Here is a 22,845-nt window from a genome sequence, read left to right as displayed (position 1 = left end):
CTGGCTTCTGGCACCTTTCCTGCAGGCTGCTGGCACAGCCCGGGACCGCTTGTGTTCGGTCCAGAAGCAGGCAGGGGAAGCAGCGATCAGAGTGGGACAAAAGCAGTGCACGTGGGATCCTGCTCCCGAGGGCACCCCAGAGATGTGAGGTTTGGGGTGAAGCTTCCAGGGGGCTGGAGACATGTCCTATAGGGCCGGTAGTGCCCAAGCTGGGCAGCATCGGCTGGGTCCCTTGTGCTCAGCCTTGTAGGCCACCTGAGCAGGGGCATGGGATGAGACCACTGGGTGCCTTGGCTATTGCCATGCAGCCCTTGGCTCGATGCCTTCCCACAACAGTGGGGTTTGCCCCATGGACATCCCCATCCACCCCTCGTTGTCTGTAAGCAGGGTTGCAGGGAAGACGTCTGCTTTATCGGCAGCCTGTGCTTTGTCCAAAGGGAGCAGAACCTGCCCAGGCTGGTGGGGTTTATTCAGCAGGGACCTCATGTCACTCCCATTCAGGAGGGTAATAAAACTCCCGTTGATGGTTTTCATTTCCATATGACTTTCTATGGACTCCTGATGAACACTGCAATATGCCCTGAGCGTGGAGGGCGCGGGGGCTGCGGGGTACTGCAGAGCAGAGGAGTCTGCTACATCCTGTTTTTGTAGAGGGCTTTTCCTCTTAGCAGTCGTAGTGAAAACAAACATGTGGGAGAACAATGGTGTTTTTTTTTTTTCTCTTTTCCTCTACATTTTAAATACAACAAAAAAGCCTATTAAAACTAAGTAAAGTTGTCTTAACGACAGCAACAAAAAGGAATACCTATATGTTAATTAGGAAAGTAAGCGTAACCGAACACGGAATCGCAAGCACAAAGGTCACTTGCCTTCTGGATCTCAGTGTGCATTTTTGCCATTGAAAGCCTATTTAGGATGGGGCACTGGCAGCAGAACAATGCTGGTGCCATGCAGGCGTTATCTGTGATAAAGGAGGGCCAGCTTCACACCCCAGAGGAACACCCCTGTGTGCTGCCGAGGGACTTCGCAGCCTTGTGAGTCATCCTCTCAGCGGGGAGCAAATGGGATTCCACAAAAAGTATTTCCTTTCTCCAGATAAACTTTCTGGTATTTCATTTGTTGGGTCTAAAATGCTTTACCATAAGCAAATAAGAATAATTCTGTAGAAATGGAAGTAAGATATTTAGTTCTTTCTAGGAGTAAGACTTGGAGATGCTGTTTGTAGGAGAAATCACCCCCTGGGGAAGAGGGGCTGCAAAGCCAGCGATGAGGTACAGCGTAGCGGGGGGACAGCCAGCTCCAATAGTTCCAACTTAAGCTAGCTTTAGAGAAACGTCTGATGCTGGTTTTTCAACATGTAGTGGTGGAAAATCCTTTGTAGTAAGTGAGTAGGGGCGTGGGTTGGTTGGTCACCAGGTAGCCCCTGTTGGGGACGTGTTTCTGCAGCGCATCGCTTTGCGCAGCTGCAGCTGCCTCGGGGGGGAGCCCCCGCCTGAGCCCTCTCATCCCGCGCAGGTGCTGCAGTGACCGAGGCTCGTCCCAGATCAGGCTCCCGAGGCTCTTCGCTACGAGGTGAGTCCTGTGCTTTAGCCATCCTCCTCCCCTCTCCCCATTTGTTTTGGGAGCGGTGGATGTCACAGCTGGAGCCACGTGTCCAGCACCGGCAGGTACATATAAGGGGCGATGCTGTTCATGCCACCAGCGGCGTGCAATTCCCTGCTGGTAGAGGAACTTGGCCGCACCCAGAAAAAGATAAGATAAACTTATCTTTTAGAAGAGGCCACATCTGGGGCTCCCCAGGTATTACCAACCTGTGTGTGCTTCATGCTCGGCTGCGAGCCCCTTGTCCAGTAACTAACTGCTGGCTCTCACTGCTTCGTGGCGCGGTGCTGCAGACGCCGTGCCCCGGCTCAGCGCTGTCCTGCTGCGAGAAGGTGCGGGGCTGCAGAGGTGCTGGGGGGACTGGGTCTCATCACAGCCCCTTCCTTTTCTGCTGCTGTCAAAGTGCTTTGTGGAAGCGAGGGGAATTTGAACGGAATTTTCTTTTAAGGGAGTGGGAGAAAGAAATAAGCTACAGTAATGTCAAAATATTGCATGCAACATTATTCAGAGTGTAATGCTTATTTGAAGCAGCGTATCCTTTCAAGATCTATTTTGGTTTTCTTACATCGAACACATAACACAGAGCTGAAAGGGGCGGTCTGGAAGTGCCTGAAGCTGAGGGGAGCAGCTTTTATGATCCTTCTCCTGAGAGCTTCACGCACTGGGGTTCTGGCTCCGATTCATAGCGATGCTAAATCTAAAAATCCTTTCAAAACAGGACCCAACCTTTTCACTGTTCTCTTCGTAAAATGCTGAACATTGAAGTGATAATGTTCAGAACAAAGAACATTTAGTATAAACATTTAGTTTGTACTAAATAAATTACACTTAGCCTTGCAATCACGTTGCTGGTGACAGCTTATACAGCCTGCACTCTTCCCTTGTAATGCACCAGAACAAATCAAATATACATTGTTGGGAAAAAATGCTTGTCTTTTGTCAAAAAGCCCAACTGCTGTCAGCAAACATATTGTGGGAATATGGATCTGGAAACAAACAGATCATTAGAGGGTGAGTTAAGGTTTTCTGATTCAATTCTAAACATGTTGAGTGAGGGAACCAGAGATATGTAATTCCAGGAAAACCGTGCACCACAAGGCTTTTTTTTTTTTTTTTCCTCTAATGAAAGCTGGTATTTATAATGAACACAAAGTGCTTTGGGTGACAAGGATGGTTACATATGGAAAATATGAAGTTCCATTTGTTCTGGAGGGTTGTGAAGATCTCTTGATTAGAGGTAATATTGCGCTGATGCAAGTTTTGCATTCTTTCTGAAAACTGCTCATCAACTGGCGACTTTATTAACAATGTTAAAAGGTGCGTGCACACAGAGGACCCCCGCTTGCAGGGAAAGCAGAGGTGGGGGCTTGTGCAGTCGTGCCCCCGGTTGGGTTATGCCTGTGCTTTGCCCTGTCCCAGCTGTAGCAGGGCTGGGAAAACAAAGCGTGCTTCCCACTGAGGGCGTACTTGGTGGGCAGAGCCGGCAGCGAGGCCATGGGCACCAGATGCAGCATCCCCTGCCCTGCAGTGAGTCTGCTGCGGCGGCCGGGCATGTGCCTCTTTGGGGCTTTCATTCTTCTGCCTCATCTTGGCGGTTTCCCCCTGTGCCTACGGACATCGCTGCAGAGAAAAGAGGATATCCTGAGTTGCCCCGGCCCCTGCTCTGCAGGGACAGTTGCAAGGCAGCCCGTGTCCCTGTGTATTTTGGCACATACTGGAGCATTGCTCTCAGGGAAAGGCTGTTCTGGTCTCTCTCCCCTTCCTATAGTCAAGCAGCTACCGTCTTGGCCCTACCGCCATGCTCGTGGAAGCCTGAGCTGCTCGGCTGCGCTGAAGAGGCGAGGGGTCGGGCAGGGAGCAGCAGGACACCTCCCTTTCGGAGCGCCCCACCGAGCCCCCGAGGACCTGGGAGGCTTCAAAGGCTGCGTCTGTAAAAACAGAAATCCCCTGAGGGGTGCTGGTGGTGGGGGCACAAGGCCAGGAGGGTGCTGAGCAGAGCGGGCGCCGGGCACCTCACCTGCTGCTTCCCCTCCCGTCCTGCCTGGATGTCCCGGCTGGGTTGCGGGGCTGCAGACGTGGTGTTAGCTATGATAATGCCTCGTGTGCTGCACGCAGCCATCCGCAGCTGCCTCGGAGGTTCGGGCGTTCAGCCGTCCTGCTACGAGCTCCCCTGCTGGAGCTTCGGCCCCGGAGTGAGTCTCCACAGCCAGACGGTGATGGTATCACATTCGCTTTTCATTTCTGCGTGGGCACTGTGCCCGTGCAGTTATAGCACAGCTGACTCTGATTTTCATATAGTTCATTGTTTACTTATGACTTACTATAAAGTTGAGCTTGTCTTATTTATGAGCAGCCATGAAGATATGAGATTTCATCCGCTGGGTGATGACTCATTCATTGGGTTGGACTCCTGAGCTCCTAATACATGACATATTTTGGACTGTTGGATGAGCAGCGTTTCTCTATGAGCCCAAATTAAATGAGGTGAATGGAAATAATTAGTAATTTGTTTTGAAAATCCTGTTTGTAGCTGGGTTTGTGCTGGATTAGCTCCCTGCTCGTTTCACCCCTGTGCACATGGGCAGAAGGAGCGGCCGTGCGCTCACCGGGAGTTAACGAACGGCACCTCGGGGTCAGGCGTTTAAACACGCCGGGGCTGACTTTGCTTCGCTCCTGCTGCACGAGGAAGGCCTTCGCAGCGCAGGAACATTTGATACTTTCTATGAACTTTAATGACCGCAACGTTTCTCGTGCTGCTGCAAACAATTTGAGAAACTAATTTGTAAAATCACTCATAAAAATCTCATGTTCTTTCTGTAATAATAAAGCTCCTCCACTGGACAAAGAGCTACAAATCTTCAGAAACAGCAGCTCAGCAGGAGGGGGTTCAGCGGCTCTCGTCTCGGGCATGCTTCACCCTCCCGTGGGTGCGTCATTGCCAGTGAATGCGGCAGGAAGGATTCCTGCAGAGTCCGAAGTATTGCCCCTGGTAACGCTCAACGGGAGGCTTTTTAAAAAACTTTTCCCCCCTCCTCTCGACTACGGCTCTCACAGACGGGCCAGGTACCAGCACCTCGGTCCTGGCCCTGCGAAGCATCGGTGTGACTTCGCCGCAGTCAGAGGCTGTTGGGGCTCACAGGTTTTCGCAGCCAGGAGCCGCACCGGCAGAAATTTACGCCTCGATTTCAGCCGGAACGATGCTTCCCCGAGGTTTCGGCGAGCCCCGCTGTGCTGGCGGATGGCTGCGAGGCAGTGGCAGGGCGTGTGGGGGACTCGCCATGACATAACCGCATTCCTGCGGCATTAGGAGATATTCCCAGGCTGCGGCAGGGGCAGCACATCCCCTTCCCTGCCTCCCACCGAACCGCTGCCTTTCTCGAGGCGTGGGGAGAGCAGGCGAGCTGCTCGCCTGCCTCGGGCTTAGAGATTTCCCCGCTGCGGGGCTTTTCATCGAACCGAACCGCTGGCTAGTTTCTCTGGGGCTTGTCCCATGCTCAGAGCACCAGACCTGGCTGCTTGCAAGGAGCAGCCGTAAGGAAAAGTTAGGTGCAAGCCTCGTATGGGCCCAGCGGTGCCCGCAGGGTGTCCGTGGCCCCGGGCACAGCCCGTGGGGCCGGCCAGGCTGGTGGCAGTAGATGGCAGCATTGTAAAATGTTTGCATTTGGGGTTTGTGCCTCCTGGGGCGTGGGGCTGGCAGCAGGGCTGCCCTCGCAGCTCGCCCCTTCCCTCCCAGCACACAGCCCCACCGCGAAGCCACCGCGCTGGGGACACACACCCGGGAGTGGGGCTGTATCCCTCCGGCCTCCTGGGCTGGCAGATGAATGCATTTCATGCTGATTTGTGTCTCGAAGTGTTGTCAAAGGGGCTGGGATTCTCCCAGAAGGGAAAGTGCCCTCTGCCCACAGGCTTCCAGCCCCGGACACCGTCGGTGAGGCTGGGCTGCTGCTGCACTTCACCAGTTTGCAGCCATTTCGTTATGCCCCCATCCTGCCTCCGGGAAGCTCGCTGCTGTCGAGGAGCCAGAGAGAGGATTTTGCTTCGGCGAAGGAAAACTCGCTGCTGCTGTGAGGACTGCAGGAGACACAGCGGGCCAGTGCCGCCCTCGGTTTGCATGTGCCTGGGCATGCCGTCACCAAGGCTGGCGGGGGAGTGGGAGGAAGGCACGGTTGTATCGGGAGCTTGCCAGCCAGCGAAGGACGAAAGGACCAAAAGGACTGAAGAAATGTTTTATGTGCAAAGTTCAACAATAAGGAGGTAGGCCCAGAAGACCATTTCTGTGCAGAATGAAGGAGGAGGGAGCTGCTGGTGGCTACGCTTTGCCCTGCTGGCGGCTGTTGCAAACCAGGGGTGCTGGTAACCAGAATAGCCTCTGGCCTCGAGCCTCAGGGAGAACGAAAACCAACAAGGGCCATTGGAGGTGCCTGGTGGCCACCAAGCATTATCCCCGTGGCAGAAAGCTGAAGCCACTTACCTGAGGCTGCTGGCTCCACGTTTCACTCTTCCCTCTCCGCTTTCCAGCAGCACCATTGCAGCAATGCGGCATCCAGCACCAGGGCACGGGGACCACCCTCAAAAAAGGCTCTCGAGCAAAGCCCCAGCCCCATTGTATTTTGTTCGTGCTCCCTCCAGATGACCAGTAGGGCTCCTTTCCCCCCGCTGTATTGCCAGCTGCTCTGTTGGTGTTTTAACAGAGCGTATGATTTATGAAGGCAATGTTCCTAGCTGGGAGCACTGTACCAGGTGTCTGCCGTGAAGTGCCGTGCCCATTACTCCAGCAAGGCTGAATTGCCCTTCGAAATACGCTGTTGTTTGACTGAAAGGGATCTATTTTTACTTTTGGTCCTTTTCAATCCGACAGCGTGTTACCGGGCTTATCCTTGATCCCATCTCCTGTTTCAGCTCTGCCGGGCACACGCACGGTGAGAGGCACAGCTGCCTGGCTTCCCTGCTGACTCCACCAGGAGCACTTTTCTATGCCCTCTTCTCCCAGGGGCATACCTTTTATCGCCTCGTTTTAAGCTGGTGCTCTTGGAGCTGCTTTGCAAAAGCCAGGAAGCACCATTATCCCCAATTTTTCAGCAGGGCCACGGGAATTGCAGGGTTTTACCCTGCAGTTGTCCTCCTCTTGCAGAGTATTGCAGGGCAGGGCTGAGCCACGGGACATTGCTGTGCTGCAGGTGATAACACCAACTGCACGGAGGAGCAGTGGCTTGAGGCCGGCTGCCACACGGGGATCCCGTTTAAAAGATTTGCTCCCATTCGAGCAGAGAAATGCCCCCAGGTATATGGCCTCACATGCATATGCATCCAAGCATTTATATAGGAAGTCAAATACTCTAATTGCTTGGCTGGATCGAGACCAGGCTGCCAGCACCTAGTGGGCTGAGCAGCAGAACAATGCCCTGCCTTTGTGTCCCTGCGCTCCAGCCAAGGCTTATCGGCCCTTCTAGGGGCTCATAAAGCAGCTTTCCAAATCAGCCAGTAGGCTTCTTGTGCAAGGTTTCAGTCTGGGAATATTTTTTTTGTGAGAAATGTTTAGTGACGTCAGCCTTTTGCAGAAAGAAAAACCATTTAAAGTATTTTTTTGGTCGATTATTTACCCTCAAGAGAGCAACACAGCGGAGACGATGGATACGAGCGCTGCGCTGCGTCGTGCCTTTCCCCTGAGTTCACCAGGACGCGTGTGGCTCTGCTCACGCTCTGCACCACCGCTCATCCACGCGGCCACTGCGTCCTGGGGCGAGCGCCAGGATCGCCGAACGACCCCCCCTTTGGCTGCACAGAAATCAACAGCTCTGTTTATGTCACACAGAAGGCCTTCGGTTTGTTTAAAAAATATACGCTGTTCCCCTGGAAAGCGTTCCTTCCTATGCTTCATCCAGCTGTCCCGAGGGGGAGCTTGGCCAAATACAGCTGTTCTTCTCCATCCAGGTTAAAACAGCTCCTGGGGAGTAACTGGGGAACACCTGGGAGTTTGTGCGGGCCGCAGGGGCTGGCGGAGGTGAGCAGTTTTATTCTGGTTCTACACCGTCACTCTTGAAAACTCTGACTCACGGAGTAAAAGCACAGGAAAAGGAGCTCAAACTCTGAGAAAAAAGGGTGGACCAGCTCAGGGGGAGAGCCGCAGCCACTCTGAAGGCAAATACGAGCAGTAGGTAGAGCTGGAGGGAACCACAAGAAGTGCCAAACGAGCACAGCGCCTGCAGCTATCTGATACGGGCAGGAAGCCGCGATTAGACGCACACTGGAGCATTGTGTTTCTGCCACAGCATCTGACTTCTTAGGTCATGAAATCAGATCCTGAGCTATTTTAAAAATGAGTTGCTATTTCAAATCGTTTTTTGACTTAGCGTTTGCTATGTCGAGTCACGTTGATTTGGGAGAGCTGCGTTTCGCTCAGGCCCCGCTGTGCGGTGGGGCTTCTGCTGGGAGCGGCGGCCGTGGGGACGTCAGTGCTGCTGGGCATCCTCCTCAGGCACCGCAGAACTTTTAGGGAGGTTCTGCAAACAGAGATGCCTATCTGCGGCTCAGAGCATATACTTCTCACTTGAAGCCATATGCAGGGGTTGGAAGTAAAATTAAACATCCTTCCCCAGATGGCAGTTCCCCTGCACGCCTTCCTCTGCTCTTAAGAGCCTCGAAAGTTTGATGATCTTTGCAGCATTGCCATAGGAACAGGCAGTGAGGGGGTTTCAGATGAAGAAGGGAGGTGAATTCCTGAATGAGACACGCTCCTGGGGAATCCCCTGTCCTTTCTGTCCCAGCACGTACCCGATGGGTCCCAGTTCGGTTGTGTCCCTGATCTCAGCTGCCACGGGCTTGCAATAGGCACAAGCAGGCTTGCTCTTGGGCCATTCACAGCCTGTGTCAAAAGCAGAGCTTTGAACCCCAGCTGCGAGCCTCCCCGGGATCCAGCAGGCAGCAGCAGTGTAAGTTCTGGCAAGGCACCGTGTTTGCCAGATGGATGGCTGCTTTTGGCACCGTTTCCAGCTTCTGGATACATACATAATGCAGTGAGACCTCTACGTACAGAAGAAAAATCATGTTCTTCCAGACACAGGGAGATGAAAAAAATGCCCCAGACGTAACTGCTACTGCAAGCAACTGTTGCCTAAGTAGACATTCAAATGATGAATTTCGATACAAATTCCAGGACTAAGTCTTATATTTTTCAGTATGTTTCTAGAGATCTCTCTGCCTAAAGACGTCCCTCTGTCCGATTTGGATTGAACCACTGCTGCGTGCTCTCACATTGCTGTCTTCACAATCCTGGATAACAAAGGGAGGAGGAAAAAGAAGCTGGAAAAAGTGAGAACAAGTTGTATCAGATGTCCTAGCTGATATTTGTATAATGCAGAACTTCTTTGCCTTCCATATAGCTGCTGAATAATGAGAACACAGCCCATGACGCAATCCATTGAATTCATGCTTTGACTTGACCGACTTGTCTGGGTTTTGCTTCGCTTGGTAGAGATCAGGGTAGCGAAAGGAGAGGCTTAATGACTACTTCATCAATAGAGGAGAAACACTTCTATTGTCTTTTAAAACTCAGCAAATAGTGTAAGGGGAGAAGAAAATGTGTGGTATGCTTGGGAAGCCTTGGTGCGAGGCTGGGACCGGGATGTGACAGCCGAGCCGGGGCGAGTGCCGCTGGCTGCGTGGCGATGCTGTGCTCGGTCACTTGGCCACGCTGGTGAGTGGCAGCTGCCACCGAAATCCCATAGGATTACGGTGTTTGTGGCTCACGAGGAGCCAAAGCTTTAGCTGCCCTGAGCATCAGCTTCGCTGAAATTACTGGGTGAAGGCTGGGTTGGTGGAGGAGTCTCCCCACGGCACTGCGAGGATTAACATCTGTGCAGTGTTTAGATCGTGTGGTCGTTTATTTTACGGCATTTGTTGCACATGGCTTTTGTTGCAGTGCACAATGCTGTCCTGTGTTTGGGTAAGGCCATTACATGCCAAAAACTTATGCATATTTAATACCTCCTGATAAATTTCTAAAGCTACCCGGGTGCTATAGCCCATGGCCCAGTTCTTTTTCCAAGCGGTTGCCTTGACAACTCCCAAACTTGGGCAGCCCTGGGGCACAAACCCTCCCAGCACAGCGGGTTTGACAGAAGCCTTTGGAAGGGATGGAGGCATCTTGCTGGCTTTTCCCAACACTTTTCTGCTGGGCTGCAGTGCATCTTCAAAGCCATTTGTGTGGGGTTAGTTGCAGTGTGGGAAAAAAGTCAGCCCTCCTCGTGTATTAGCAGCATCACCAAAGTCTTTACAAGATGCAGCCTCTGCTTGCACAGGGGCTAACAGGAATGTGATCTGCCAGTGGAGAGATCCCCTCCACCTGCAAAGACTCAGCCCTGAATGCTCAGCCCGCTGCTGCCTGCTCTTACCGAGCTGTGCCAACCCTGGATTACCACTTGAGGTTAATTCTGGTCCTTGTCCACTGTGATAAAAGCAAGCCATTGCTGAATGTCGCGTAAAGCAGAGGACACGCACAGTGCCCCAAATGGGGGGTCCCTGGTTCAGAGGAGTGCAGGAACACATTGTCACGGGGCCGTGATGCTCTTGGCTCCTCTGGAGCAGACTCAGACCCCGTTAGTCACCCGTCATGCGCTGCCTGGCCATGGACGTCAGTGCCAGCCTTGCCACTGCTCCCCACACCCTTCTGCTTTTGCAAGGGAGGTTTAGACAGACCTTTCCTGAACGCAACAGCCAGCAGTCAGAGCTGCTGTCCCCCCCCCCCGCACTGGGATGCTCCAAAATCTAATGGCAAGTGTGCACCGTGGGGTCACACAGCACACATCCAGGGCCCTGACCGGTCCGATCAATAATCTGTGCTGGGGTTTAATTTCCATTAAGGATTATCCCTGATTCCAGCAGGAGCAGCAGCAGCAGCAGTCTTGTAAAGGCTGGCCAACTTTTATTTACTCCTCAAGTGTAACCTATGTTCCTGATTTTTTTTATTCCTGCCCACAAAGCAATTCCTTGTGGGTTCGCACAGCCTGCTGCCATATTCTCCTTTGGGACAGTCGTCAGCGTCTTTTTGCAAAACGTAAAGGAACCAAATGCCGTTACAATTCATCCCATTTGTCAGCACTGCATTTTCAAATGCAAACTATCCCGAGCAGTTCCGTGATAAAACAGTGAATGTGGAACAGTGGAAGACCTCTGGTGCAGAATAAACAGGGTCTTTTTAAGCCCATCCTTGCAAATTATCATAAAGAGGGAGGAAGAGTATTTATAAAACACTGGAAAAAAATCAATGCTGCTTTTTTTTGAAACCACTTAAAGAGAACTGAAAAAGCAATGACTCTATTCTTCCTTCCGTATATCTGTGTCTAGTGAGCAAAGCTGGGTTGGAAAGTTCCTTGTCAAACTGGACAGATTAGAAGAAAAAAGTATTTGCCACAGTGTGTAGTGTTGAAATCGCCTTCCCTCTCCCTGCATGTGTACGTATGTCCACACAAACATCATCCCTGTAAGTATAAGGTATGCAAGGCACACATTAGTTCATCTATAATGAAGTACAGGAAATGTGTTCACTTGTGTTCCAAAATGTCTTCCAACTTCATTTCAAAGTCAAGCCAGTTTTTCAGGTCAGACGTGACCCCAAGAACAGCCCGGCTGCGGAGCACACAGGGGGATCTCTTGCACGGGCTGCAGAGGACCGGGTGTTGGTGCCGGGGGAGCTGCACCACGCAGTGGCCACAGCCACGGCCGGACAGTTCCCGGACACGGTGCCCTCCTGCCCCGATCACAAAGGAGCAGGCGAGGGGGTGCACGTGCCCCCAGCAGCCAGAAACCTCGCTCGGACCACGGCTTAGGCACCATCTGTGAACGGGAAGGAAGGAAGGAAGGAAACAGGATCTGGTCCTCAGAGCAGAAATTATTTTGCTTTCTTTTCATTCTCTTCCCATAAAGCAGTCTTTGTTCCCAAAATTGTGAAAGCAATCGGGATGCAGAAGGCCAGATTCTGTTTAAAATCCCTGCGATGCACAGAGGAGAGGGGCTGGAGTGCGATACTGCACCCAGAGCACCAGCACCCGCCGCCCCGCTGCCGTCCCCAGCAGCAGCAGCCCCGACCATGCCACTGCCTTTGGTGGTCACGGCCGGCTGCTGCGACCTGGTGCTGCTCCCCCATGGGTGCTGGATGGCCACAGGATGTGCACCACTGGTGGCCACTTCTCTGGGAGTTTTTCCCTCTTAGGCTGCTGTCCGGCTGCTTTTATTTCTCTTCCGCTCGTGCGAAAGCTGGAGCACTGGAGCCGTTCGCACGCGAGCTGTAGGACACAGGCTCTGTCCTGCGGGTCCTGGGGTCAGTGGCTGGGGGCAGCAGCACAGTTGGCCCCAGCTGTGGGCTCTGCCTCTCCCCGATGCCGGTGGGGTGAGCCTGGGGTTACAGCTTCACATCCGAGCGCATGCCTTGAAGCTGCTGGTGGGACGCGTGGATGATGGAGCGGTGCGAAACCACTCAGAGAAACCGCCGTCCTTGTGTGTGCTGAGTGTGCCATTCATTGCACAATAATCTGTGGGATGAGAACTTTCTCTGATGGCTCTATGGAGAAGACGAGTTCCACTGAAAACTTTAAGCTTAAGTTAACAGTTAAGGTCCTGATACTGTTTCTACCTTTTTCGTGTTTAATTTTTATTTGCTTCTTTTGTTACAGGAAAAAAAAAGGCTGAAGCTCCAAATTGCAGCGTGCCTGGGCACAAAGTGTTGTTAAAGAGTGTGCATTACTAGGTGCGGGAGTGGGAAGGAACTGAAATTAAAATGTTATAAGCAATCAGCTAATCCGGATGTGGCATGGTTGCTAAGTAGCCCCAACCCAGGCCAAAGTCAATAAGCAATTAGCATCTATTAAGAGATGAAGTATAGGGTGATGGGAGAGGAGCCCTTGGAAAAAGGCTCAGCTCCTTGTTCCCAGCCAACTTTCTCCTGGGCTGGACCAGTTTGTGCCCATGGCAGGGAGCTTCCAAGGTCTCCCCCGGGACCTGCTGCTGTTTCTGCTCTGTAAATAAAGTCCTTCAGCTGGAGCCTGACACTCCATAAGCGTTTTTTATTCAAATTCTTTGTTGCTCGGTCAATAATTTGAGGAAAGGGCAATGGCTGCTGTGCCATGAGACACACCTCATCATTTCGGTACATTAAATCTGATCTCTGATTTCTGAGATAACTGTAAAACAGGAGGCGATGCTGCCTGCTGGCTGGGGAGGGACGGAAATTTGGGCACGGCTCCCACTTTACCTCACCTTCATCTTTGCTTCTTTCCTATTTTCCTGTGAACAAGTTTATTAAATAAAACTTAAGAGTCTGGAGGAAGGAGCAGGAGAGAAACTGCAATGCCCCAGTTCAGTAAAGGCATTAGAATAAAACTGGGATAAAATCATTGGACATCTGTATTCTAATTTTAGTGGAGAGTGGCTGTGGTCATTTAATTAAATTAGACTTTATTGATTGTGTTTTAATGGATGTGCTTCCTCTGACAGACTCTCACATCTTTTGGTGTGACGGCCTTTGTGTAAATAGACACACGCGGACACTTGGAATCAGCGGGGCAGCTCCAGGAGCAGAGCCAAGGCCGTAGGTAAGTGCGCGGGATGTGGCCCGCAGGTGGGCTCAGGCGTCCCTCGGGGCAGGGACGGGCAAAGGCACCTCCCTGCGGCTTTTGTTGACCAGTTAAGTGTCATGAGACTCTCAGCAACCCCTACCAAGTCAGCATGTAGCAACTGCAGATGGGATAGTTCTGTTGACTTTTTGCTGTCATCAAATGAGTCAGCGGCAAGTCTCAGCCTTGTATGTCGGCAGGGAGTGGCTCGCCAGGAAATCAGTCACAAAAGTGAAAAAAAAAAGAGAGAAACCCCCGAGAATTCAAGCCTGACTTGCTCGCTTTTTGAAGTTTGTTTTTTGTTTAAGCAGTTGATAAGATAGCGTCTGTCAGCACGGTGGGTGCTATTCCCCAGCAGCGTGCTGCATCTTGTGCAAGCCCACAGCCTCCGCTGCTCCGCGCTGTACTTTGCACGGCGGCGCCCGGTGGCTGCAGCGTTTTACAGACAACCCAACCCCTCCCTGCCCAAAGAGACCAGGCTCTGCCGGCCTCTGCCGCACAGCTCCGTGCCGGGCAGACCCCAGCCTGGGCTCACCCACCCACGGCTGCCTGTACCCCCAGCCGGCCGTGCTATCTTTGGGGTGCCGCGCTGCTGCGGCTGTGCGCATACAGGGGCTGCACTGGTGGCTGCACTGCTGGCCTCAGCTCTGTTCGTGCCCGGGTGCCACGGGGGCTGTGCGCCTGTGCCAGGGGGGATACACATTAGTGCTATAGGGGCTGCACCTCCAGATACGTGTATTAGTGCTATAGGGGCTGTACCCCCAGACATGTGTATTAGTGCTATAGGGGCTGCACCCCCAGATATGTGTATTACTGTGCCCTCAGATATGGGGTGCTATAGTATCCCGTGTAGTGCTATAGTGTATGTATTAGTACTGCTGCAGATATGGGGGGGGGCTGTATCCCCAGGTATGTGTATTAGCGCCAGGAGGGCTGTACTCCCGGATACGTTCATTAGCGCCAGGGGGGCTGCACCCCAAATATGTGTATTAGTGCCAGGGGGCTGCACCCCGGGCACGCAGCAGTGCAATAGGGGCCGCACCCCTGGCTCTGTGTGGGTGCCGTGGGGGCAGCCCCCCGCCCACACGTTAGCGCTATGGGGCCTGTAACCCCCGACCCCACACCGGTGCCCCGGGGGCCGCCCCCGGCCCCACACCGGCCCCGGGCCCCGCAGCGGCCCCACACGGCCCCACACGGGGGGGCCGGCCCGGCCGAGCCCGGCGGGGCGCGGGCGGCTGATGCGGCCGAGGGCGGGCCCCGCTGCCGCGGATAAAGGCCGGGCGGCGGCGCGGGGGCCCGGGCAGAGCCGGGCTGAGGCGGCTGCAGGAGGAGCGGGACAACCGCGAGGCCGCGCTCCTTCCCTCCCTCCCTCCTCCACCGCTTTCCCTCCCCTCCCCTCAGGCGGGCGCGGCCGGGCGGGGCGGAGGCGGAGCGGGGCCCGCCATGAGCACGCAGGCGCGGGGCCAGGGCGGGCGCAGAGCGGCCGAGCCCGACGGCGAGATGCCGGCCACCGAGAAGGACCTGGCGGAGGACGCGCCCTGGAAGCGGATCCAGCAGAACACCTTCACCCGCTGGTGCAACGAGCACCTGCGCTGCGTCAACAAGCGCATCGGCAACCTGCAGCACGACCTGAGCGATGGGCTGCGCCTCATCGCGCTGCTCGAGGTGCTCAGCCAGAAGCGCATGTACCGCAAGTACCACCAGCGGCCCACCTTCCGCCAGATGCAGCTGGAGAACGTCTCCGTCGCCCTCGAGTTCCTGGAGCGGGAGAGCATCAAGCTGGTCTCCATCGGTGAGTGCCCCCCCGTGCCTTCTTGTATGGTTTTTTTTTTTTTTTTTAAGGCTTAACGTGCAGAACCTTTGCTCCCCGGGCTGGGGTGTCACCCCTGGGTGCTGCATAGCTGTGGGGTCCCCTCGCCGGGCAGAGCGGGGTGCTGCTCCCGAGCTGTGTGCGTGGTCCTGTGCCACTGCTGTGTCCCCCAGCTGCCTGTCAGCACTATGGTGTCATCCTCCCCGATGCCTCTCCTGTATCATTGGCTGTGCTTCCAAGTAGCTTGCCTTCCCGAGGAAAGCTGCAGCACGTTCTCTCTCTGTGCAGCATTTTCCCCAGATGTCCCTCGTCAGCCCAGGCAGCAGATCCAGCTGGGATGCTGCTGGCCCCAGCCTGCACCCCCCAAAGGCACTACCATAGGTGATAGAGGAGCGTAAGAGGACTCTTCTTACATGCTAGAGCCCAGTAGATGATGCCAGTGCTCAGGCTAGCGTGCATGCTTATCAGAGTGCAATTGCAGCTTACATCCTGCTTTTGAGCAGGGCTGCACTTTCTCCTTAATCCTCGTGCTGCGGTAGCTCGCGGTGGAAAATGCCCAAGGAGCTCTGCTATCGCCTGGAGATCGGGGTTGGAGCTGATGCTCGCCCTGGCTGGCGCTAGGCTTCGCTGTCCGTCCTGCAGCAGAGGGTGCGACTGCTGGGTAGCTGGCAGCCCGCTCGGGAAGCTGCAGCGGCTGGTATGCAGGGCAAATGGCAGCTGATCCCTCAGGAATGCCTGTGGTGACCGTTTTGGGGATTGCTCAGGTGTGGCCACAGCACAATCTGTAAAGCCGTAATTTGAATGCCTGAGAGATCTCTGGGAAAGAATGTGAATGCTTCTTCTAGCTCTTTGCCAGATAACTCTAATTACTGTCTCCTGATGACTCTGGCCTCAATGAATTACACAGCTGAATTTGGGTGAGTTCAGCTCTGCTCGGCTGTCTAAAACTCTCCGCCAAGGTGAAAGCTGTTTCCCTTCAGAGGCATTAGCTACAACAGCAATAAAATAAGAACTTTCCTGGTGTGGGAGAGACTTGGTAAGAGTTGCTGCAGAAGCCCTCCCTAGAAACGTGCTCGGTGGAGTGGGTGGGTGCCCTGTGGTTTCTCATTGCTAACGTGGACAAAATGAGGATTCTTGGGTCCCGAATGTCTGGCTCCCCTTGGAGGGGAGAACAGCTAATGTGCTCGCAGCTGGGAGCAGAGCTGGTGCTAATTATTTACTTAGAGCTGCATTCCCTTCACACAGCAGGGTTTGACTTGCAGCTGCCTGGCTTCTCTGCTGAGCTGTCTCTTGCCAGCTCTCAATGCTGCTGATGGTTGAGCTCACCTTTCTGCTCAGCCACTGGAGTAGCTCGTTAACGGCCAGGCGAGCGCTTCCCTCTTATTGTATTGTTTGACCTAGGAAAACTTAGCTGCTCCAGCTGCCTTCCTATTGTGCTGTGAGGCTTCCCGACAGATACGGGTTTGGGAGATCAAGGTTAGTCTGGTCAGGCCTGGCTTTGAGCGATTTCCTTTCTAGAAACACTGCTGCAGCAGCACAGCGCTCTTACAAGATAAGATTTAGCTGCAGAGTGGCTATAGCTACTGAAGACATGTTTAACTGTTCTGGAGATTACTTGTGTTGTATTGCCTCTTACAGTAACAGCTTGTTGAAGTTTTGGAGAATGAGGTGTCTGTGGCTGCTAGTGCCTCTCCATGGAGGGGTTTACAGCCCCATTCGTGCTGTGCAACTGGAGCAGAAGCCAAGCAGTAGCACAGGCGTCCTACTATACGTACAGCCCTGGATAAACTGAACCACTCCTGAAAAAACATCCTGAACTTGCCTTCCAAAAAAGACATTCAAAATAAACCTTGTGGCATTCTGCTCAGCAAAATGGGTTGAAGCCCACACTGCTCCTTCTGCAGGCACAGCCAAGGCTGTAAAACACTGCCTGCCCTTAGTGCTTTTCTCCCTTTGGCTTTAGGTTCTGGAGAATTTAGGACTTTGTCTCTTTTGTGCTGCTGAACAAACATGAGGTCATTTGGAGGCCTAGAGCTATGTCCGAGTAAGGGCTCTTAGGTAGAGAACTACGAGGGCTAGGTTGGCCTTCGGGACCTGGGGCCAGCTCTGAGCCAAATCGGTTGGGAAAACAGACAGCTGTGGCTGCTGGATTTCTAGCATTAATAATGCCATCAAACCTCTGCTAAATGGATGCAGTGCCTGTTCCAGTTATTATTTAACTTCCAGGAATGCTTTAGAAGCTATGCACGAAGGCTTAGCTACTGCTGCTGTCCTACAGCCCATGCTTCTAGAAGCCTGGTACTGAAGGATTTTGGCATTCAGATGTTGTCCAAAAAAAAAAAAAGCCACATGCAAAAAATCAAATCAATCAAATCTGTAATATTTGACCACAACCTTTTTTGTACCAGCTGGGAGAAGGAGTTAGCCTCTCCTGCTGTTATGCCTTATCTAGCCATTGGTCTGAGTCCATGGGCAGTTCCAAGCTGCCTTTTCCTCAAGGTGTGAGGTTCCTTCACTTCAGTGCAAGTAAGTTTGTGACCGTGTGATCTACTGTAAGAACAAATGTAAAGCATGTCCATGCTGTGGGCCAGCCAGCAAAGGTGGGACTGAAAGCTCTGAAAAAGCAGTTAGGGCAGGGGACTTGGGCAGGAAGGAGTCTTCTGTTCAGTGCGAGGTGGCTGCTGTGCTACTGAAGTGTTAACAAGTGTTAAGTCTAGCTCTTTTTGCCTGCTAGACTGAGGATAATTGCGGATTCCTGGGTGCTGAGTGGCGTGCGGCGTGACAGGCAGAGTAGGACGCCAGGAATGCAGAGCACAAGGGCCTAAGGAGTTGATCGGCTCCAGAGATTACTTTGTATGGGAGCCACATTGTGCCTTGGTAAAAGCCACAGCAAACTGCAGGGAGGGGGTTGAGGTTATGTTTGGCACTGAGCTTGTCTCCAGAAACCAGGTATCAGGCAGTGAGTCCTCTGATTTAGCTTAGAATCAGGACTTCATGGTCTGAAGCCTGGCGGGCAGTTTGTGGCCATGGATTGAAGCCTGTACTGTAGCTTGCACCCAATGCTTGCCCTGCAGTGCTGTGTCACGGGCAGCAGCAAGACGGGTGCTGAGCAGCTGGCTTGTTTGTTTGGTGAAACGGTAATCTTAGAGTGCAGCACTCAGATTGATCAAACTGAAAAACGTGTGGTTTATCTTCGCTGGGTTGCACTTTCATCAGATAAGTGAGCTGATCTGACTTGCCTCCCAGCTGCAGGATGCTGAGCAGTAACACAAGTAAAAAGGTGGGGAGAGGCAGCGGGGGCTGCATGGCAGTGCTGCTGCCTGCTCCTGTGTCCCTGGGATCTGGCATCAGCTGCAGTTTGCGTTGGTTTTTTTAAGGTTTGTCTTTGTGGTTGTCCTGAGCACCACTGCAGTGCCTAGAGGGAGCTGAACCATGCCAGGAGGGAATGGGGTTGTAATCACGGTCTGCTGGTACTTGCTTCCTGGGGACCTTGGTGGCCTTGATGTCCCAGCTGCAGGAGAACTTCTGGAAAGGACATCTGCTGGCCCAGCCTGACCATCCTAACCTGTGTCTCAGGTGGGTTTTTGGCTAAGGGCTGAGTACTTGATGTGCACTGTGTCCTGTAGTGCAGACCTCCAGCATGCTGTAAAGATGAGTTGTCTCAACCTGTGGGTCCTTTGAGTACCCATTTGAAATGTCATTCCAGGAAAATGGTTGGGGGACAGCTCTTTTTTTATCCCTAGGCTGTTGATGCACTATGGGGTGACAGAGTGAGTCTTAGATTTCTTAAACTAGATAAATGTATTATCGTCTAATGCCTAGAACTAGGTGCTTGAAACCTCAAAGAAGGCAAATGTATTTTCAGCCTGTATACACTTAGGGTCTCTCTCTGTCTCACTCCAGGTGCTATTAACACATCATAAGGAGGTAGTCAAAACACACTTGCATTTTGTCTGCCACTTACCTGTGACTGCCCTGGAGGCTGTTTTCTGGAAAATATCCAGTGTTTCTTGGAAGCAGCTTTCTGCTTCTTGGAAACATGACACTTAATCCTTCCCCTCTAAAATTATTTTTGATAGACTGACAATGGGCCTCACTACTGGAGACTGGAGGTGCTTTGTGTTTTAAGGGGTGGTTGGGTCTCCTCAGGACCTGGCATTTCAATAATCTGACTGTTGGACTAAAGAGTAAGTGGTTTTGCCTGAGCCATTTGCTCCAAGTTACAGTTTAAAGTAGCTTAGGTAGGCTGTTCTTGCATTCTTTTACATCTGAGAGGAAACTTGTAAAGTGATCAAATTCTTTCGTAAAATTACTTGGGACCAGTTAGGCTAATGTGCTAAACAGCTTTTTTGTTTAAGGCACTGAAAACTATACAAGCCATTCAAGAAGGACTGAAGTCTTGACTGTTCCATATTGTAATGCTGTGTCCTGTTTGACTTACTTGGGGATGTTTAAACCTAAAGTGGGCAGGATAACTATTTTCCTAGCCTACAACTGTAATCTAAGAATGTGGTTAGCCTCGTGTGTGGCCGGGTTTTTGCATTCCCAGTATTGTTTGGTGTCTGCTGCAAGCAATGGGAAGTAAAACAATGATCTCTGACTCCCTCAAACTTTAGAGGAATTTTGTTTTCTCTCTGCCCATCAGGAAAAGGCTTTGTGCAGCCTGCGTGGGACCTGAACAAGGGCGTGCCAAGTTCAGACCAATAATAGATGCGAAGCAAGCGCACCAGAGCAAAATGCTTGTTGCAGGTGACGCTGGTGTGAACAGACTTGTGCTGTGCTGCAGTGCTTGCCCGGTTCTCTGCCACCAGCATCGGGTGTACCTGCGCGTGGACGTGTCATCCTGCACTGCCCGAAGCGGTACGCAGCTCACAGGCAGGGCACCTGGCCTGTAACTGCTGCAGTAATGAAAGGGGGATTCATAGCTCTCAGATGCAGGGTTTGGCTCTGTTACAGCTTGGTACCAACGTGCATGAAGAGCCTGTCCCAGCAGTTATCATTTGCAAAGCATCACATCTGACTTGGGCTCTGGATGAAGTAGCCAGGCTTTCTGTAGAGAAACCTTTAGGCTGCTGTGAGGTTTTCTTCCTTCTTTTTGGTGTGTGCACACCATGATAGCGCTGTGGTCCCTGTTCCAGAGCAGCTCTCCCTGAAGAGGGATTCTCACCTCTGGGCAAGGTGCACCAAGGTAGTGATGGAGACGCATGTCAGGTAGAAGTAGGTGAGGATGTGTTGCTGCAATCCGCCTGGACTTGGCAACAAAACAGAAAAAGACGTTCCAAGCATGTCTGTGCTGGAGGAAGGAAATGCTGTGTAGCTGAGTGTTAACTGTCGGGGGAAGAATCTAAAACAAAACCCATGTAAAAAAGGCTAAGGAAAGGCACTGCCCATCCCGAAAAGGAAATCTGAGAACTTTCCTACAGCTTTCACTGTGTGAGTGTGGCACTACTCACAAGGCTTGGTTTGTTGCAGGCTGAACTGCTAACAGCAGGGAACAGATACATGCCCTTTTATCTTATGTTTGGGGAAATGAGTAGCAGTTGCTATGAAAGTATTGAGGATGTGAAGTCTGCGTTAGCTGCTGTTATATTTTTCTCGATTGCCACAGTCAGTGCGGTAGCGGTGGGTGCTCACCCACCCTTCCTGTAACGGGTGCCTGGGGTGGGGTGGGGTGGGGTGAGCTGCCCTGGTTCCTCTGAAGAACTTAATCTTGGGTTCAAGTTGAGTCAACCGATGTCTGAGGTTATCTTCTGAATGGGCTGAGCAAGCTCTGCCTGTTGGTTTGGACTAATTTAGTGAAGTTTGAGAGAGGTTTGTTCCCTGAGCCTTGCTTTTGCTTGGTACAGATTTTTATCCCCCACCAGGCAAAAAAAAAAAAAAAATCCTATCCCTTAACCTTCCTCCTGAATAAAGGCCAGTACTCTGTAATCTAATAGGAAGGACACTTTCTTCCACATCACAGGTCAGAGGTAAATCTAGGATCTTGTAGTTGAAAGCCTTGCAGTGAGTTTGTTGCATCATAACCAGATGTTTCTCTGGACTCTAATGTTGCCTATGTGAGCTTCCTTCAGCCTACCGTCCCCTTCTACAACTAACCTTGAGTTTTTGGGGGTGTCTGCGTAGCATCTGGTGCATCATAGTAAGGAGTGGATCTGCTGTAGTGGGCTCAATGGATTGCAATTCCTGGTGCAGGCGCTGTTCTGCTGTAAGCAGTTGGAAGCTTAACATCTGTAGTAAGATGTATGCAATGCCTTCTACTTTGCTAGCATGTTCCATCTGTAATACTCAAGACCCTTGCAGGAATAGAATTGGAGTGTTTTTTTTTGTTAGGGAAAACAAGCTAGGCCACTTCAAACAGCCATCTGCAGCCTTGCCCAAGTTCCTGGGAAGCGTGGGCTGCCTTGTGGTGAGTAACACCAGACACTCTCCTGCCCGGGGGTGGGCAGAGGCTGGAGCAGCACAATCTGGTCTCTGCGGCTGTGATGGATTGGGGTGGTTTGGGCCTCCTGCTGGTACTGCCCTTGAACAAAGCAGCCACGGTTCTCTAACAAACCCTTTGAGGAGAACGATCATTCATAGCTGCGCAGCCTCATCGTTAATGGGGTGTTTCCTCTGAGTCTGTTGGGTGATGGTCCTCTTCTGTTCCCTGCAGCTTACAGAAGCAGACAGCTCGTCTAATGGGGAGGAACTAATCAATGCTGAAGGCGAGCTCTAACTTTAAAGCGTAAATTCGGCTGATATTTCACTGACCTACAGAGAAGAGCTCTGAAATACAGCAAGCTGTGGTGATCAGTCTGCAGGTTGTTGGCGCAGCTTTGAACATCCAGGCTGGGATTGTTCTTGCGGAGGGATGAGCTGTTCCTAACAGCAACAGCAGGTTGCATGAGCTCCCCTGCCAGGGTTACCCAGCAATAGCATAAAAATGGCCGCGGGCTGCGGTGACATCATGGGCTGCCGCTCCTTCTGCCGTGCTCCGGGGCACTCAGCAAAGCATGACGCATTTCTTTGTCAGAGCACTGAATTACTCCAGCATGAGCTGCGCCGGGCTCCGTGGCAGCAACAGCACATCTCCCAGGAGGTGGTGCCTCTGAGGGACAGGTGGGCACGGATGGACAGACAGACAGACTTCTGTGCTGGAACCCAGCCTGCCTGCTGTGAGGGGCCTCTGCTCGGCGGGGAGGAGGAGAGCAGCCCCAGAGCGGCCGATGCTGGGTGGTGGGAGCCTTGGGGCGGCTGCGACACTTAATGCTGTTTTTACTGAGAGCTTCTGTAACCAGAACCCTTCCTGGGTGGTACAGGTCGCTGGAGACAGCGGTTATGAGAGCGGAACAGCAGCCCTAGCCCTCAGTGCCCCTGAGGAAGCGAGAAGGGGTGGTGGCCTGCTGTCTCTGCCTCTGCTTGTGGCCCCTCAAGCTGAAGTCAGTGCAGGAATACGCTGAAGGTGCCCTGCACAATGTGTCCCTGTGACCGTCAGGGCCGAGCTGGGTGAGGCCTGCCCTCAGATGCGGTCCTGGCGCTGCTGAGGTGCACGCGAGCAGCTCCCAGCTCTGGCTGTGGGATCCGTGAGGCCGTCTTCTGTGAGCATGGGTGTGGTGGCAGCGCTTGTGCCGCTGCGGGGCAGTACCCGAAAGCTGTGAGCCCACCCTTCCTGCTGCCTCCTGGCTGCGCTGTTCCCACCGGCCTTCTGTGCTGAGGTCTGGAGGGCAGCTGCTGCCGGCCTGTGCACCGGGTGGCTGTGGCCTCGCCTGCGGCCATGTCAGGCCAACCGGGCCGCTCGTGGCTGCCTGCTGGTCTTGATTAGTCTACGGCCACCCTTGCGAGGAGACA

General features: G+C 52.8%; 1 protein-coding gene across 4 annotated transcripts in view; it reads left to right on the top strand.

Moving 5' to 3' along the window:
* The first annotated feature begins 1,515 nt into the window (after positions 1–1,515).
* The window catches only part of FLNB (filamin B), an 85,281-nt gene continuing 63,951 nt past the window's right edge, over positions 1,516–22,845 (top strand). For 2 of the 4 annotated variants that reach the window (XM_013184157.3, XM_067003076.1), the window contains exons 1-3: positions 1,516–1,572; positions 13,090–13,187; positions 14,610–15,000. In XM_013184157.3, the coding sequence (XP_013039611.3) occupies positions 14,652–15,000 (349 nt within the window). In that variant the 5' untranslated portion in view covers positions 1,516–1,572; positions 13,090–13,187; positions 14,610–14,651. Of the gene's footprint in view, positions 1,573–13,089; positions 13,188–14,519; positions 15,001–22,845 lie in introns of those variants that run through there. The other 2 variants (XM_013184158.3, XM_067003075.1) reach the window with 1 other exon arrangement.

The sequence above is a fragment of the Anser cygnoides genome, chromosome 10 (assembly GCF_040182565.1).
Source record: "Anser cygnoides isolate HZ-2024a breed goose chromosome 10, Taihu_goose_T2T_genome, whole genome shotgun sequence".
Lineage (NCBI taxonomy): Eukaryota > Metazoa > Chordata > Aves > Anseriformes > Anatidae > Anser > Anser cygnoides.
This window is presented reverse-complemented; position numbering and strand designations above follow the sequence as displayed.